Source organism: Salmo trutta, chromosome 16 (genome assembly GCF_901001165.1).
Source record: "Salmo trutta chromosome 16, fSalTru1.1, whole genome shotgun sequence".
NCBI classification, from domain to species: Eukaryota; Metazoa; Chordata; class Actinopteri; order Salmoniformes; family Salmonidae; genus Salmo; species Salmo trutta.
Window position 1 is genome coordinate 19,823,878 of NC_042972.1, and position 15,361 is coordinate 19,839,238.

The 15,361-nt window shown below is 41.3% G+C and overlaps 1 protein-coding gene across 1 annotated transcript in view; it reads left to right on the plus strand.

The window, feature by feature from the left end:
- Positions 1 to 4,807, plus strand: part of LOC115150245 (voltage-dependent calcium channel subunit alpha-2/delta-3-like) — a 92,404-nt gene extending 87,597 nt beyond the window's left edge. Inside the window, exons 27-38 of the mRNA XM_029693330.1 lie at positions 990 to 1,067; positions 1,376 to 1,437; positions 1,548 to 1,592; positions 1,786 to 1,848; positions 1,945 to 2,015; positions 2,153 to 2,228; positions 2,319 to 2,359; positions 2,486 to 2,541; positions 2,732 to 2,849; positions 3,125 to 3,237; positions 3,552 to 3,634; positions 3,828 to 4,807. Of these exons, the coding sequence (XP_029549190.1) occupies positions 990 to 1,067; positions 1,376 to 1,437; positions 1,548 to 1,592; positions 1,786 to 1,848; positions 1,945 to 2,015; positions 2,153 to 2,228; positions 2,319 to 2,359; positions 2,486 to 2,541; positions 2,732 to 2,849; positions 3,125 to 3,237; positions 3,552 to 3,634; positions 3,828 to 3,920 (899 nt within the window). The 3' untranslated portion in view covers positions 3,921 to 4,807. The remainder of the gene's footprint in view (positions 1 to 989; positions 1,068 to 1,375; positions 1,438 to 1,547; positions 1,593 to 1,785; positions 1,849 to 1,944; positions 2,016 to 2,152; positions 2,229 to 2,318; positions 2,360 to 2,485; positions 2,542 to 2,731; positions 2,850 to 3,124; positions 3,238 to 3,551; positions 3,635 to 3,827) is intronic.
- Positions 4,808 to 15,361: the final 10,554 nt, after the last annotated feature.

The window sequence follows — 15,361 nt, forward strand, 5'->3', positions numbered from 1 at the left end:
AGGAGAAACATTTAAATGTCTTGGAATGGCCTAGTCAAAGCCCAAACCTCAATCCAATTGAGAATCTGTGGTATGACTTAAAGATTGCTGTACACCAGCAAAACCCATCCAACTTTTTTTTTTTAATTTACCAGGCAAGTCAGTTAAGAACTAATTCTTATTTTCAATGATGGCCTAGGAACAATGGGTTAACTGCCTTGTTCAGGGGCAGAATAACAGATTTGTACCTTGTCTGATTGGGGATTCGATCTTGCAACTTTTCGGTCCAACGCTCTAACCACTAGGCTACACTGCCGCCCCAACTTGAAGGAGCTGGAGTAGTTTTGCCTTGAAGGATGGGCAAAAATCCCAGTGGCTAGATGTGCCAAGCTTATAGAGACGTACTCCAAGAGACTTGCAGCTGTAATTGCTGCAAAAGGTGGCTCTACAACGTAATTACTTTTGGGGGGGGGGGGTAAATAGTTATGCACGTTCAAGTTTTCAGTTTTTTTGTCTTATTTCTTGTTTGTTTCACAATAAAAACTATTTTGCATCTCAAAGTGGTAGGCATGTTGTGTAAATCAAATGATACAAACCCCCAAATAATCTATTTTTATTCCAGGTTGGTGAAGGGGGTGAATACTTATATATATTTTAATGTGAATATTAGTGATTGGAGTATCTGATTGGAGTATCTGTCCATAGCTATGTATTTTCTTGTTTAAACCTGCGTTTTGTTAGACATTTTTGATGTAGGGATGTAAGTTGTTGATCATTTTGTATAATAAAAAAAAAAAATTATAAAAATTTTCAATTTGATAGAAACACATCTCTGGTGGGAAAATGCGCATGTTGTTTTTATGCAGATTTTAGAATATTCACATTAAAATCTGTCGCCAATTGGATGGAACCTAGCTACTGAAAAATATTTTTGGGTCCATTTTTATGCCATTTGTTCTGTTAAATGTCTGCTAATGTCTGTGTTCTTCTGTGTTCCTGTTTCTCCTCAGGAAATGAGAATAAGAGTGTGGTTTTGGCCAGCACCGCCATACAGCTGCTGGATGACAGGAAGTCACCCATTGTTGCATGTAAATTCACTAATCCCTAATTTAGAGTACTGTAAGGTTTTCCTGCCATAAACTTTTAACTGTCATATTTTCTATATAAATGCCCATTGAAGACATTTCAAGAGACCCCTTTATCAGAATCACCTTTATTCACCAAGTACATGTACACGTAACAGGAATTAGACCTGGTGAAATAGTGTTGACCACAATAAACAGAATGTACAGACAGAATATACAGACAAAGAATTGACACAATTCACATAAATGCTTACTTCCTCTACTAGATGTACAGTGTGCTGACAGTTCTGTTTTTCTCAAATCCACTATAGCCGTTGGGATTCAAATGAACTTGGATTTCTTTCAGAGGAAGTTCTGGACTGCTAGCAGACAGGTAGACACACACGCACACAAACACACACACACACCTGAATTCACTCATTCAAACTCCAGTGACATGATGTAGTTATTATTGAAATGATTCATCATATTGATTTGATACAGTGTGCTGCTCTGGATGGGAAGTGCACCATCAGCTGTGATAATGAGGTAAGAACAGAACAGTCCCTGTCTGAAACTCTCCTCATTCTACGTCCGGTTTCTTGGCCTCTCTCTTCCTGTCTTATCTTTCCCACTTCCTGCCTTTGCCGTCTCTGACCTTTCTCTGTTCCCACACGCTATTGAACTGCTACATTATGTCCTGCGCTGATGATGTGTATCTTCCTATCGTCTCTATTCTCAGGACATCAAGTGTTACCTCATAGACAACAACGGCTTTATTCTGGTCACAGAAGACTACTCTCAGGTACCACTTACATACACAAGACACGTCTGTCCTGTGGCCTGTTGCTCTCCTAGGTCTTAGTGTTTGCCTTGAAATAAACCATATTTTCTTCCTCAGACGGGGGAGTTCTTTGGCGAGGTGGAGGCTGCTGTTATGACCAAGCTGCTCCTCATTGGCTCCTTCAAGAGGTTAGAGAAGCAATAATATTACAATCATCATACCCACAATGTCTCTGTCCTACACAGTCGAACACACACCGCCGTGGCCTATACACATTGGTGCGCACACATACACACACTAATGTCCTGTTGTCTCGTCCCTGTAGGATCAATCTGTATGACTACCAGGCTCTCTGTAGAGAGTATGCTGGCAGCAGTGACAGTGGACAATGTTTATCACATGTAAGTTCCACTCCTAAATGATTCACTAGCCTTACATCCAGTCAATGTTAAATCCATTTAATGCAAATTGTTGAATGTCTTCTCTTCCAGCCCTTCTCCATTGTGAAATGGCTCCTGACTGAACTATTAATGTGAGAATAATACAATCACCTTGATATCATAAAATGATTAAAGATCCACTGATTATCAACCACATATAAATGTTTTGTTATATAAATGTATATTTTGAATGTGTATGTTTGTGTCTTCCTCGTCAGTTTCCTGCTGGAATTCAACCTGTACAGCTGGTGGCATGTTGACCTCTCTGTCAAAGGTCAGTATGTGCATAAATATTCCTTGAGATGTGTGAGCTCAAGTGTGTGTGCGCGTGTGTGTGTGTGTGTGTGTGTGTGTGTGTGTGTGTGTGTGTGTGTGTGTGTGTGTGTGTGTGTGTGTGTGTGTGTGTGTGTGTGTGTGTGTGTGTGTGTTTTTAGTATGTTAACATTTACATGTCTCATTTGTAGCCCAAAACTCGAGGGGAAAGACCGTGTTGGTGCCATGTGATACTGAGTACCCTGCCTTTGTCTCTGAGCGCACCATCAAAGAGACCACGGGCAACATTGACTGTGAGGGCTGTGTCAGGTACTGGGAATACAGTTACCTTTGTATTAAGCACTTATAAACTCACTTAACCTGTGTTGATAGTGTTTACAGGATCATGCCTTAGTGGGATAATATTAAAAGCAGCAACTGAATTGACTCTGTCTGTCTGTCTGTCTGTCTGTCTGTCTGTCTGTCTGTCTGTCTGTCTGTCTGTCTGTCTGTCTGTCTGTCTGTCTGTCTGTCTGTCTGTCTGTCTGTCTGTCTGTCTGTCTGTCTGTCTGTGTTTCCCTCACCCTTCCTCCCTCCCTCCTCAGATCTTTTGTTATTCAGCAGATTCCCAGCAGTAACCTCTTCATGGTTGTCGTGGACAACAAGTGTGACTGTAGCTCCACCCTTCCAGTTTCCATGGACCCCATTGAGATTATGTATATCCTTGTGAAGTTTGGGAATATTAAGTGTGTTTTTTAGTTTAAAAAAAACGTTTTGAGTGTGTTTTTACTAGGAAGGGTTTTTGAGTGAGCTCAAACATTTGTTTTCTGGGAACATCAACAGCTTCTGAGGTACTTCATAGTCAGAGGTATTAATGCATGTTTCATACATGTAGGTATTTTTGAAGCGTGCAATATGGTTTGTGTTTCTCATCAAGCTACAATGATGTTGCAGAAATGGTCACCACAGTGTCAGTTAAATGCAAATCTGAGGTTTGGTTCATCACTATTTCCATCCTTAACCCCTCTGAACACAACGAATCTCTGAAATGTGATAGGCTGAAGTTTCAGAAGGACAGGAAGCGGCCAGAATCATGTCATCCTTTCCACCCTGAGGTACGCAGTATGTATTTGCTCTGTGTTGACATGAAAATGTACATGAACACCTGTTTTTGATTGAGTAATAATGTGACAGTTAGCACATATGTGACCATCTGTATATTGTCTGAACCATATAGATATATAGATACATAGTGTATATATGAATTCTAGTATCTCTATGTTTTGATGCCCCCTGTGTCTGCTGCAGGAGAATGCCATGGAGTGTGGAGGAGCAGCAGGCCTGTCTGCCCCCCTCACAGCAGCACTGCTCCCCCTGCTGGCCACTCTCTTCACCAGATGACCATACCGCCCCCGAAGCCCACCACACTGGACCTAACACTGGACCCAACACTGGAGAGACTGATAGACCGGCTTTAGCACACCATCAAACGCTGACAAAGCACAGGGAGCCTCGCCAACCAGAAGAACTTGCTCATAACTGAGTTGCTTATCGCTAACCAGCAGAGAAATAATGAATAAGAAGGCATTGTTCAAGATAAAGAGAACACTGTTCCGAGAGGGAAACCATATGGACATCAGACTGAGAAATAAACTATGAGAAAGCATTGTGATGCAATGAGGACATTCTGAGAGCATTACAGACCCCTGTGTGGATGCCAGAGCAAAGAAATCAATATCCCTGTGTACTTTACCTGCACTGTAGAAAATAAGACCTTCTATGTCAAGGTAGTTATGAAAGAACTAGAAAAAATGTCACCTTTAACCTCTTATAGAAAAGAGTGGTCTATCTTTACAATTGAAAAGAAACTGCTAAAAACGATAACATAGATCCGCAATTGTTTTATTTTTTGAGCTAAATATATGTAGCATTATCTTGGAGAATCTAATTCTGTATTTTGGGATATGACAGGGATCATGTGAAGTAAGAGATTACAGGATGGTTGAAGTCAATTTATTTTGCCTGCTTTTCATTTTTACAGCAGTGAACATTTTATACAGAGTAAAAAGATGCATGTGAAGGATAAAAACAAAAATACTTAAGTTCCATGAAAGGAATAAAGTTCAGAGCTCTGGCTGCAAACTGAAAATTTGAAAATTTGCCTGTCTTAAGAATGTTATTGTTACCTTGACTATAACCCCTAATGCTGACCCCTACCCTTGAACCCAAACCCCCTTCCTTTAAGAAGGCTGCTAACATCTAAATAAACACAGACCTATTTTCCATCATCTGTCTTTCAGCTTTATTTATTTAACAGTAACTTTTTGAAGTGTATTATATGTGTGTGTTTTCCTCATCAGTTTCTTGCTGGAGTACAGCTGGTGGCATGTTGACCCCTGTCAAAGGTCAATGTGTGCATGAATATACCTTAAGGTGTGTGTGTGTGCGTGCACTTCTGATCGTGTGCATATGAGTCTCTGTCTGCATGAGTCGTGTGTTTTTAATATGTTAACATTTACATGTCCCATTTCCAGCCCAAAGCTTGAGGGGAAAGACCATTGATGGTACAATGTGACACGGAGTACCTACCCTGCCCTCGTCTCTGAGCGCACCATCAAAGAGACCACAGGCAACATCGACTGTGAGGGCTATGTCCGTTACTTGGAACACAGTTACCTAGGTGTTAGGCACTGATAGACACTCATCATTTGCATACAGGGTAATGTCGTATTGGTGGAGTAGCATTACTTAACCTTCAAGCATCAAATTGAATTGACCTCTCTCTCTCTCTCTCTCTCTCTCTCTCTCTCTCTCTCTCCTTTCTTTCCCCCTCTCTCTCTTCAGCAGATTCCCATCAGCAACCTCATGGTCGTCGGTGTGTTTTTTTGTAAAAAGGTTTGTGCGTGTTTTAAGTAGAATAATGTTTTTGTGAGTAGATGGGTTTTGTAAGTGAACGTTCGTTTTCTGAGGTACTTCATAGTCAGAGGTATTAATGCATGTTTCATACATGTAGGTATTTTTGAAGCGTGCAATATGGTTTGTGTTTCTCATCAAGCTACAATGATGTTGCAGAAACGGTCACCACAGTGTCAGTCTGATGCATATCTGAGGTTTGGTTCATCACTATTAATATCCTTAACCACTCGGAAGTAGCCAGAATCATGCCATCCTTTCCACCCCAAGGTAAGCAGTATATTTGTGTGTGAGGATGTGTGTACGTGTGTGCCTGTGTCAGAATTCTGTGATTACACTAACATTTACATGAAGACCTGTTTTTGAGTCTGTTATAATGTGACAGTAAGCATGTATGTGACCATCTGTATATTGTCTGAGCCTCGCCAACTAGAATAACTTCCTCAAAACTAACTGACTTGCTTATTATTTTAATTTTATAAATAAATAAAACCTAATGGACATATTCACTTGCAGTTGTACTTTCTGGGGTGTCAGAAGGCAAAGTAGAAATAACAATGGAACCTGGTGGAAAGTGATAATAAATCATATTTGATTAATTCTGTTAAAATTACATTTGCATGAATATGGCTGTTAGATGATTCCAAAATGTGCAAATATCTAATGATTTGTTCTGTTATTGAGGAACTAATACTATCGTGAAACAAGGTGTAGCTCCTTTAAAATGGTGTAGGCTGCCTGCTGGACTGGGTTCTGTATGGCTGTTGGATCACTGATGTGAACTCCCACTCAATCTAAGAGTATTTGGGATTAAGAATGGGGTTTGTTGTTAGTGGGTTAGAATGAATACAGGGTAAAGAGAGGATATGATCATGGCAGATTATTGAGACCTGTGACACATAGATATGTACAGATTATGAGTTTAGTGACTTGCCTGTAAACCTGTCCCCATCACTACGTGGAGAGAGTTTGGTCCTGAGCTCACTCTGTAGACACAGCTCACCTCCTTACTCCTCATTGACTGTAGATGTCTGATCAGATTGTCTTCGGTCACAGAGAATATACAGTACCATTGTTTGAATGCCAACATTTCTTGTTCCAGATCTGTGTTGTCAAGCATGGCTGACTCTCTTCTCCAACAAACAGGTTACAGGTGGTGTTAACACTGGCAGATCCAGGAATCCACATCAAGGCTGGTACTGATCTTTGGTTTCTGAGCGTTTTCGAAGAGGACAGACACTTAGGGATGACTTCCCAGACACAGATTAAGGCTGGTCCTCTGTGTCCTGGAAACCGTCCCTTAATGACATACAAGACACACCTTTTTTGCATTTTCAATTATTTGAAGTTTACATTTTCCAATTATAATTCTCAAAAGTTGAAATTATGTTTATAAATATTGCAGGGTTGGATGGTTTTTACCTGTGATGATGTATCCATCACTGTGTGGAGAGAGAGTTTGTGATCCTGTGTTCTCTCTGTAGTCACAGCTCACATTTCTCCTCTCCTGTAGATGCCTGAACAGACCATTCTTAGTCCCTCTGACTATGGTAGTGCAAACAGCCCAGTACTGGGGCCAAGCTCCCTGCCATCCAGGACCTCTATACTAGGCGGTGTCAGAGGAAGGTCCTGAAAATTGTCAGAGACTCCAGCCACCCTAGTCATAGACTGTTCTCTCTGCTACCGCACGTCAAGCTGTACCGGAGTGCCAAGTCTAGGTCCAAGAAGCTTCTAAACAGCTTCTACCCCCAAGCCGTAAGACTCCTGAACATCTAGTCAAATGGCTACCCAGACTATTCACATTGCCCCTCCTCCCCTCCCCTCTCCACACCACTCTCTGTTGTCATCTATGCATAGTCACTTTAATTAACTCTACCTACATGTACATACTAAAGAGCCAGAGAGGGCATTCTCTCCTGCTTAAATTGACCACCGGGTGTGTGGAGGTGTCAAAACCAACATTGGATGCATACTGTTGAATATAGTTGATGTAAAAAAGCATGAGGATATTTTATTTTCAAAGATTCTACTGTTTTGGCTTAATTTTTATTTATTTAATCTAATCTCAGCTTTATGTGTGAATATGGGAGACATTTATTGACGGAAGTGTGATTTTAAGGTGTCTGTATTTATCGATTTTGACTCCACGGATATTTTATTTTGCATTATGGAAGGAGTGAAGTGACACAAATTAGTTTATAGCACAGGTGGCAGAATAGAAGAAAGTACAGTCAATTATTTTAGTAATAGAGTGATTGTCTATTCCAAAAGAAATGTTCAATTTAGCATTTAGTGGGGAAAAGACGCAAAAAGCTAAAAGGGAAGTATGGCCCCGGATCCCTGCGTAGAGAAAGGCTTGTGTTTCTAGCTCCAAGAGTAAAGTAATATCTAACAATTCACAACAATACACACTCATCTAAAAGTAAAATAATGTAATTAAAAAATATATAATTATTAGATTGAGCAATGTTGGAGTGGCATTGACTAAAATACAGTACAATAGATTACAGTATATACATATGAGATGAGTAAAGCAGTATGTAAACACTATTCAAACATTATTAAAGTGACTAGTGTTCCATTTTAAAGTGGCCAGTGATTCCATGTCTATGTATATAGGGCAGCAGCTTCTAAGGTGCAGGGTTGAGTAACCGGGTGGAAGCCGATTAGTGATGGCTATTTACAGTTTTTTACAATCCCTTCGGCACTAATTTCAGAATCTTGTGGTAATTTTTCAAAACTCTAGACACAAAACTCAAAACGGTCATCACTTGTAACACAGGCTATCCAATGTTCAAAATGATGGATTGTGCATTCATATCTTTAAAGAAACCTTGCATTGGTTCAAATAACTCTTATCATGAAATACCATAAGAACATTAATTTAGATCACCCACACACAAGATGCCGATAGTTTCACTGTGTAGTTGTTCATACAATCATTAAATAAATATTGTAGTACAAAATATGTGATACGTGTTTCATTATGGTACTACACGTAATACATCACTGTAAAAGGACTAGTACAGAGAATACTACAGACACATTGGAATCATTGAACAAAATCTGAAATGTATTGATGAAATACAATAAAATCACAACATAGGTTTCCTTGAATCAAAGCAAAAATAATTAGCTACAAAAAAGAAAAACACTACAGTAAAATGTCAACTGGCTTACTGTAAAAAGCAAAACAAAGTATTGATTACTGTACTTCTATATTTCCATCAATTGTGGATTTGGCCACAGGTTCGTATCCACATCACAATGGATGTTTTCATTAGCCAAACATCTTGGGAAGAATCTTCGGACATGGTGACACTGGTCTGCCGTGATGTCATTGCATACGTCATCCATGGCCTGGAGAAGGGTGGCTTGTTCCTGAGGGCGCCTATCATATACCTTCCGCCTCCATGTGGAGAAAAATTCCTCAATCGGGTTAAGGAAAGGGGAGTATGGGGGTAAGTACAGGGTGGTAAATTGTGGATGGGCCTGAAACCATGCTTGCACCATTTGAGCATGGTGGAACCTGACATTATCCCACGCAATGACATAGGTCACGCCATCATCTCTACAGACCTGATTTAGCTCATCAAGGAAGGTTACAAGGAGAGCTGCATTATATGATCCAATACGAGGTCTGTGTCCCACCACATCATCTTCCGATATAGCCGCACACATGGTGATGTTGGACCCACGTTGTCCAAGTACTTGGATGGTTGCCCGCTGGCCAATAAAATTCCTCCTTGTCTTGGCCAGGTTGAAGCCTGCCTCATCCAAAAAGAGGAATTTGTGAAGGTTTTCAACAGCATCCAGATCCATCACCCTCTAAAAATACATTTGGGAAAGATAATTACTGATTACAACGATGTAGAATTTTGGGGGAATTTTTCACAACAGGAATCTTGAAACTGAACATACTCAGTCCTCAGTTGCTTCACTTTGTCTGCATTTCTTTCAAAAGGCACACGGCATAGCTGTTTTAGAGACACCTGGCGCCTTTTCAGCATGCGTGCAATAGTCTGCAAACTTATGGCTTCCACATTGTTGAACATGTCGTCATTGTCCAAGATGTGCTGCCAAATTTCTGTAAGGCGAATATAATTTCGGGCCCGAACTAAATTGACCACAGCCCGCTCTTGTTGGTCAGTTGGAATTTTGCCTCTGCGTCCACTATTTGGCCTAGTCTCAATTTTGCAGGGAAAATTACAGTAAGAACACATTTAGTCACATCACCTACTCTGTGGTACACATTGGCATGCAGTATACAGTCATTTGACAATTGAGAGTAGCCTAATGTTTAGTGCATGCTGAAGACTTACTGGTTCTCATTGTGGAAAGTTCTCATGATTGAGGCCACGATTGATCTTCTCAGGTTTGGTTGAATCATTGTAGCTGCCTCAGTCATTGTTATGCCATGATTTACGACATGGTCTACAACTATTGCTCGGATTTCATTGGACACACTTTGCTTTTGCTGCCGCTGTCTTGGTCCCTGGTCTTGTCCTCTACCATGTTCCCCCACACCTCTCAAACGAGGCCCACGACCACCTCTCAGAAGGGGTGCTTGTCCCCTGCCATTCCTTTGACCACTACGTCTTCCTCGTCTTCCTCCTCCCACTGCTTGACCTCTATTGTGACCTGGATCACCTGCTGGCTCCATGCTATCGCTATATTGTTGTAGGTGGATACCACTCATTTCACTATATACTCGTACCACAATGTGATATCAATCATCAGTAACGAGTTGTCAGTATTGGGAAAACAATTACAAGTGCCTGCATACATACACTCACCGGCCACTTTAATAGGTACACCTGATTGTTAACGCAAATAGCCTGCTCCTTCGAACAGCAAATCATGTGGCTGCCTGCAAATCAACATATAGAGTGTATAGAGTAGAGAGCTTTAGTTGTTGTTCGACCAAACATTACAACGGGCAAGATGCGTAATCTCAGCAACTTTGACCGTGGTATGTCTGTTGGTGCCACACATGGTGGTTCCAGCATCTCAGAAACAGCTGCCCTCCTGGGATTTTTACACACTAGTCTCTAGAGTTTACAGAGAATGGTGCGATAAACAAAACACATTCAGCGAGCGGCAGTTCTGTGGGCAAAAATATCTTGTTAATGAGAAAGGTCAGAGGAGAGTGTCCAGACTCTTTCAAGCTAACAGAAAGGCCACAAATGCTCAAATTACAGCTGTTTAAAACAGTGGTGTGGAGAAGGGCATCTCTTAATGTACAACACCGTGAATAATTCGGGCTGTTGTGGAGGCAAAAGGGAGTCCTACCCAGTACTAGATAGGTGTACCTAATAACGTGGCCGGTGAGTGTACAGTAATGTCAAACCTGAAAACATGGTCTGGAAAAGTGGTAAATGGACCATAGAACAGTGTCCGATAAAGAATGATGATGAAATATTACATCCATAGATAATGTAGTCCAATTGGTTCATGTTCCACGGTAATTGGTGTCAATGGACCTCGTTATCCTGAAACTTTCCTGATCTAAACATGGAATATTGTTCATCAGTTTCCATATAACTATGCATTAAGAGTAATGCAACATTTACTTATCATTTTGATCAGTTGTATCAATTGATAGATCATTGTAATGAAATGAATAGACAGTCATCTCAGATGTAATGTGTGAATTGCATTTTGAAATGGTAATACTTTGATGTTAGGTTGTGTCATTTTGAACAGGTGATTTTAGTTCAATGAACAAATGATCTTAGCTTTATGTGTATTGTATCCAAGCAATTGGAAAAAGTGTTAGAGTTTTGAATAATGTGCATTTTGATCATCGGTTGTGAGTTTTGTGTCTCGAGTTTTTAAAAATGACATCAAGGTTCTGAAATTAGTACCAAACAATAATTTAGACAAAGTAATATAATTATATTTGTTGTACTTACATCTTAATTTGCAGATCCCTGTGTATCCACACCAACAGGTCCTGTACATCACAGAGAGACAATGCCATGATTAAGAAGTTGCTGGTCGGGTCATATGTGTTACTTTACCAAGTTTTGCCCCAGTGCATTAGTAACAGCAGAACAGAAGAAGTGAAAGCATGATGTTTTAATGTCACTTCACACTTCTCCTCCTGACTCAAACCATCCTGTAGACTTACAGTTCTGTTCTCACGCTACCCAGATGCTCTGACTAACACATCATTTTCTGTTAAAAGTTAGTCAAATGTAGATGGTACAGAGGTGCTCAGAGAATACATCCCAGCATCCCCAGAATCCACCATGCCACCACTGTTCACAGCTCCAATCACCAAGTTATCTACAACAGAAACACAATGAAAAGATAATTACAATATTTGTTTGTACATGCGTGTAGTTGTGTTAGTAGTGTGGTGGTGTTGACAAGGTCTTACTGGCTGTAGGTCTATGAAAAGAGAACCACAAAAAGGTTCTGGTAAGACCTCGTCATGACAACACAGAACTAAAGGTTGAGATAGAAAATGCATCCTACAATATCCACATGGGGAATTCTTACCTCTGAGAATTGTTTTTCTCTGAAAAACCAAATAGGCTAAATGAATTATATTGAATATAGCCTGCTGTATATAATATGACCAAAAGTAGTTGATAGATTATACCATGTCAAAGACACTTAAATTAATATGAGAAAAGTAAATGTTTGCAAATGACCAGGAACACTCCAGAAGCCACACCCACTGCTGCCTGCCAAGCCTGCCCCAGGGTCTAGGGTTTCCATCATCCCGGAAACCTTAGACCCCCTTCAATTCACATATACAACGTGATCAGGGTAAACTAGCCCCCCAATGGCAACCGCAGACTTCTGTCCTTCTAGGACACCTTCGGCCTGGACTGACAGTCCTTCGTGTCTGACCAGAGGGAAGGGGACCAATACTGACAATTCATAGGAACCATGTGCGGTCTTGCCCCTACCCAACCTTCAGGCCGCACCCAGATGCAACTCTCCCCCCAACTAGCCAATCAAACAATGTTCAGCTGAACCAGGCCCCTAGGCCGGACTGGCACAACTACACATGGTACCCAGTCAGGCGCACTGCCGTTCCTCTGGACAGAGAAGAGGCTGCTGCTCCCCCAGCGGTTCGACCTGACTCATGTCATCCTCTCCATCCTGCTGTGTGTGCACATCTACACTGATGCACCTGTTTGTGTGGATAAGTGGCAGCATACAATCCATGTACCGGTATGTGACCTGTAGACTGTCTGACTGCTGCAGGAGAATGCAGGCCTCTCTGCCCCCCTCACAGTAGCACTGACTACAACACAGAACCTGGATACAAGAGCAAAAATATCAATGTCCGTGACTACCTGTAGTCAATAACACCCAGTGTTGCCAAAGGTTGAAGTCCATTTATTCTGCTTGGTTTTTCTTTTTACCGAAGAGAGCATTTCATACAGAGCAAAAAAAAAGCATAGGACTTTGTATTTACTGTACCTCAAGGGTTTTATAGAGGAGGGGCTTATAAAAGAGGGGGAGCCACCCCCCCCCCCTCCTTCATATCCTGATCCACCATCCTGACCGCTGAGCTCTCATGTGCAGAGAAACAGAATGTAAACTGGCAAGATCAGAATGGTCGAATGAGGCTAATCCCCCTCCCCATTTTAGTTTGAAAATAAATTGTCATCAAAGTTATGTTACCCACAACATTTACATCTTAACTGCTCAGAGGTCACTGAACTAAAAAGCTAGAATGTGTCTACAACACTGCACATTGAAGAGGAGGCTGAGTAAGTTTAATTTAAACTGGGAACTTAAATAACAGGTAAATGTGGGCAGATGGGGATATTTCAGTAGCATTTAGGAAATCTATATTTTCCATTTTTATGATCTGTTGCCAACAACGTACATTTTTTTAAGTTGAAATATATTTTGTAGCTTGAAGCAACATGTATGGGCAATATAAATATGAATTCTCCCGCTATAAGAAGGGTTTGGGATTTGTCTTTGCAAAAAGAGGAAAAGTCTATTACATTTTCAGACTTTTTCCCAAGCTTTTTTGGTGCATCTAGCATCTAGCTAATAAGCATGTTAGGGGCAAGATTAATTTCACAAAGGAAAATGTAATATTGTTGTACATTGGTAAATTTGTGTTCTTTTTCTTTAAGATACTACTCTTTTGATCTTAACTTAATTTCAATGAATGTTGCTTAATTTACTATTTGCGTTGTTGCATGGTAGCATTGTGCTAATATGCTATACATTTATTGATATCATTTTGAAATGTCCGTATTTGTTGATTTTGATCTGACCGTTATGGAATGACACAGCTGAAAGAATAGATACACAGTAGATTGTGTTTACTACGAGAACAAAATCAGAAAAATACTCAGGACTATGCCACCAGACCCCTCCAAAATCAAACTACTAACACACTAACAGATGTTATGGATACACATGCTCAGTAAATTGATATGTAATAAACAAAGCACATCATGGGACAAAGAGGGTATTTGTGTGAGACATAGCTACAGACAGCCAGTGGTGTAGTTCCAGTGTGCCTGTAGAAGACTGTACAACCCATCCGGCTGGGCTGAGTTTGCTAGTTTGTCAGGGATTGAGCTGTATATGTGGTACGTATCAGTCTAGAGAAAAGAAACAGTTTCACTTTAGACCTTTAAATCTACAGTGCTGTAAAACTAATCCTCTGGGAATAGGCATATTTTATGGATGTAACACCAATCTGAAACTGAAAGTCACACACATAACACAGTTGGTGATTCTGAACTTACTGTGTAGTTTTCAGATGACTGTCCATTCTCTTCAATAGGGCCTGTACAACACAGAGAGAGCCTGAGTGAGAATGTGTGTGCGTGCCTCCAGTTGTTGTTGTGGTTGTGTTTCTTTGCTGTGCTTAATGTCAATTTACACTTTGCCTCCAGAGTCAAACCACCCTGAAGACTTACAGCTCTGTTTCAAACACTTTCAAGATGCTCAGACTAACACATGTTCTGTTGTATGTATAACTTATAATACATGCTTACTGATATGACTACATCCAGAACTAAATCCAGGCAAAAAAAACTTTTGGTCCTATAAAAAGCAGTATATATTATGAATCCAATGATTTGGTATTGGGACCAACCTGAAGGTATCGATGTGCGTGGTGCAGTGATCAGGCTATAGATCCCTGCATTCCCTGAATCGACCTGGAGGACAGAAATCCTAATTATCCCTCTCTGTCTGTCTGTCTGTGTAAACAAGCATGTATCTATATCCAATGTGATTATCTGTGCTGTACTTACATCTTCATGTGCAGATACCTGCACAGGACCTTCACATCACAGACAGATAAAACCACAAGTAAGAGGTTGTGTGTATGCACAACTGTGGGGAGAGGAGCATGGGTTTCTACACGGGTGGAGAGAGGAGCATGGGTTTCTACACGGGTGGAGAGAGGAGCATGGGTTTCTACACGGGTGGGGAGAGGAGCATGGGTTTCTACACGGGTGGGGAGAGGAGCATGGGTTTCTACACGGGTGGGGAGAGGAGCATGGGTTTCTACACGGGTGGGGAGAGGAGCATGGGTTTCTACACGGGTGGGGAGAGGAGCATGGGTTTATACACGGGTGGGGAGAGGAGCATGGGTTTCTACACGGGTGGGGAGAGGAGCATGGGTTTCTACACGGGTGGAGAGAGGAGCATGGGTTTCTACACGGGTGGGGAGAGGAGCATGGGTTTCTACACGGGTGGGGAGAGGAGCATGGGTTTCTACACGGGTGGGGAGAGGAGCATGGGTTTCTACACGGGTGGAGAGAGGAGCATGGGTTTCTACACGGGTGGAGAGAGGAGCATGGGTTTCTACACGGGTGGAGAGAGGAGCATGGGTTTCTACACGGGTGGGGAGAGGAGCATGGGTTTCTACACGGGTGGAGAGAGGAGCATGGGTTTCTACACGGGTGGAGAGAGGAGCATGGGTTTCT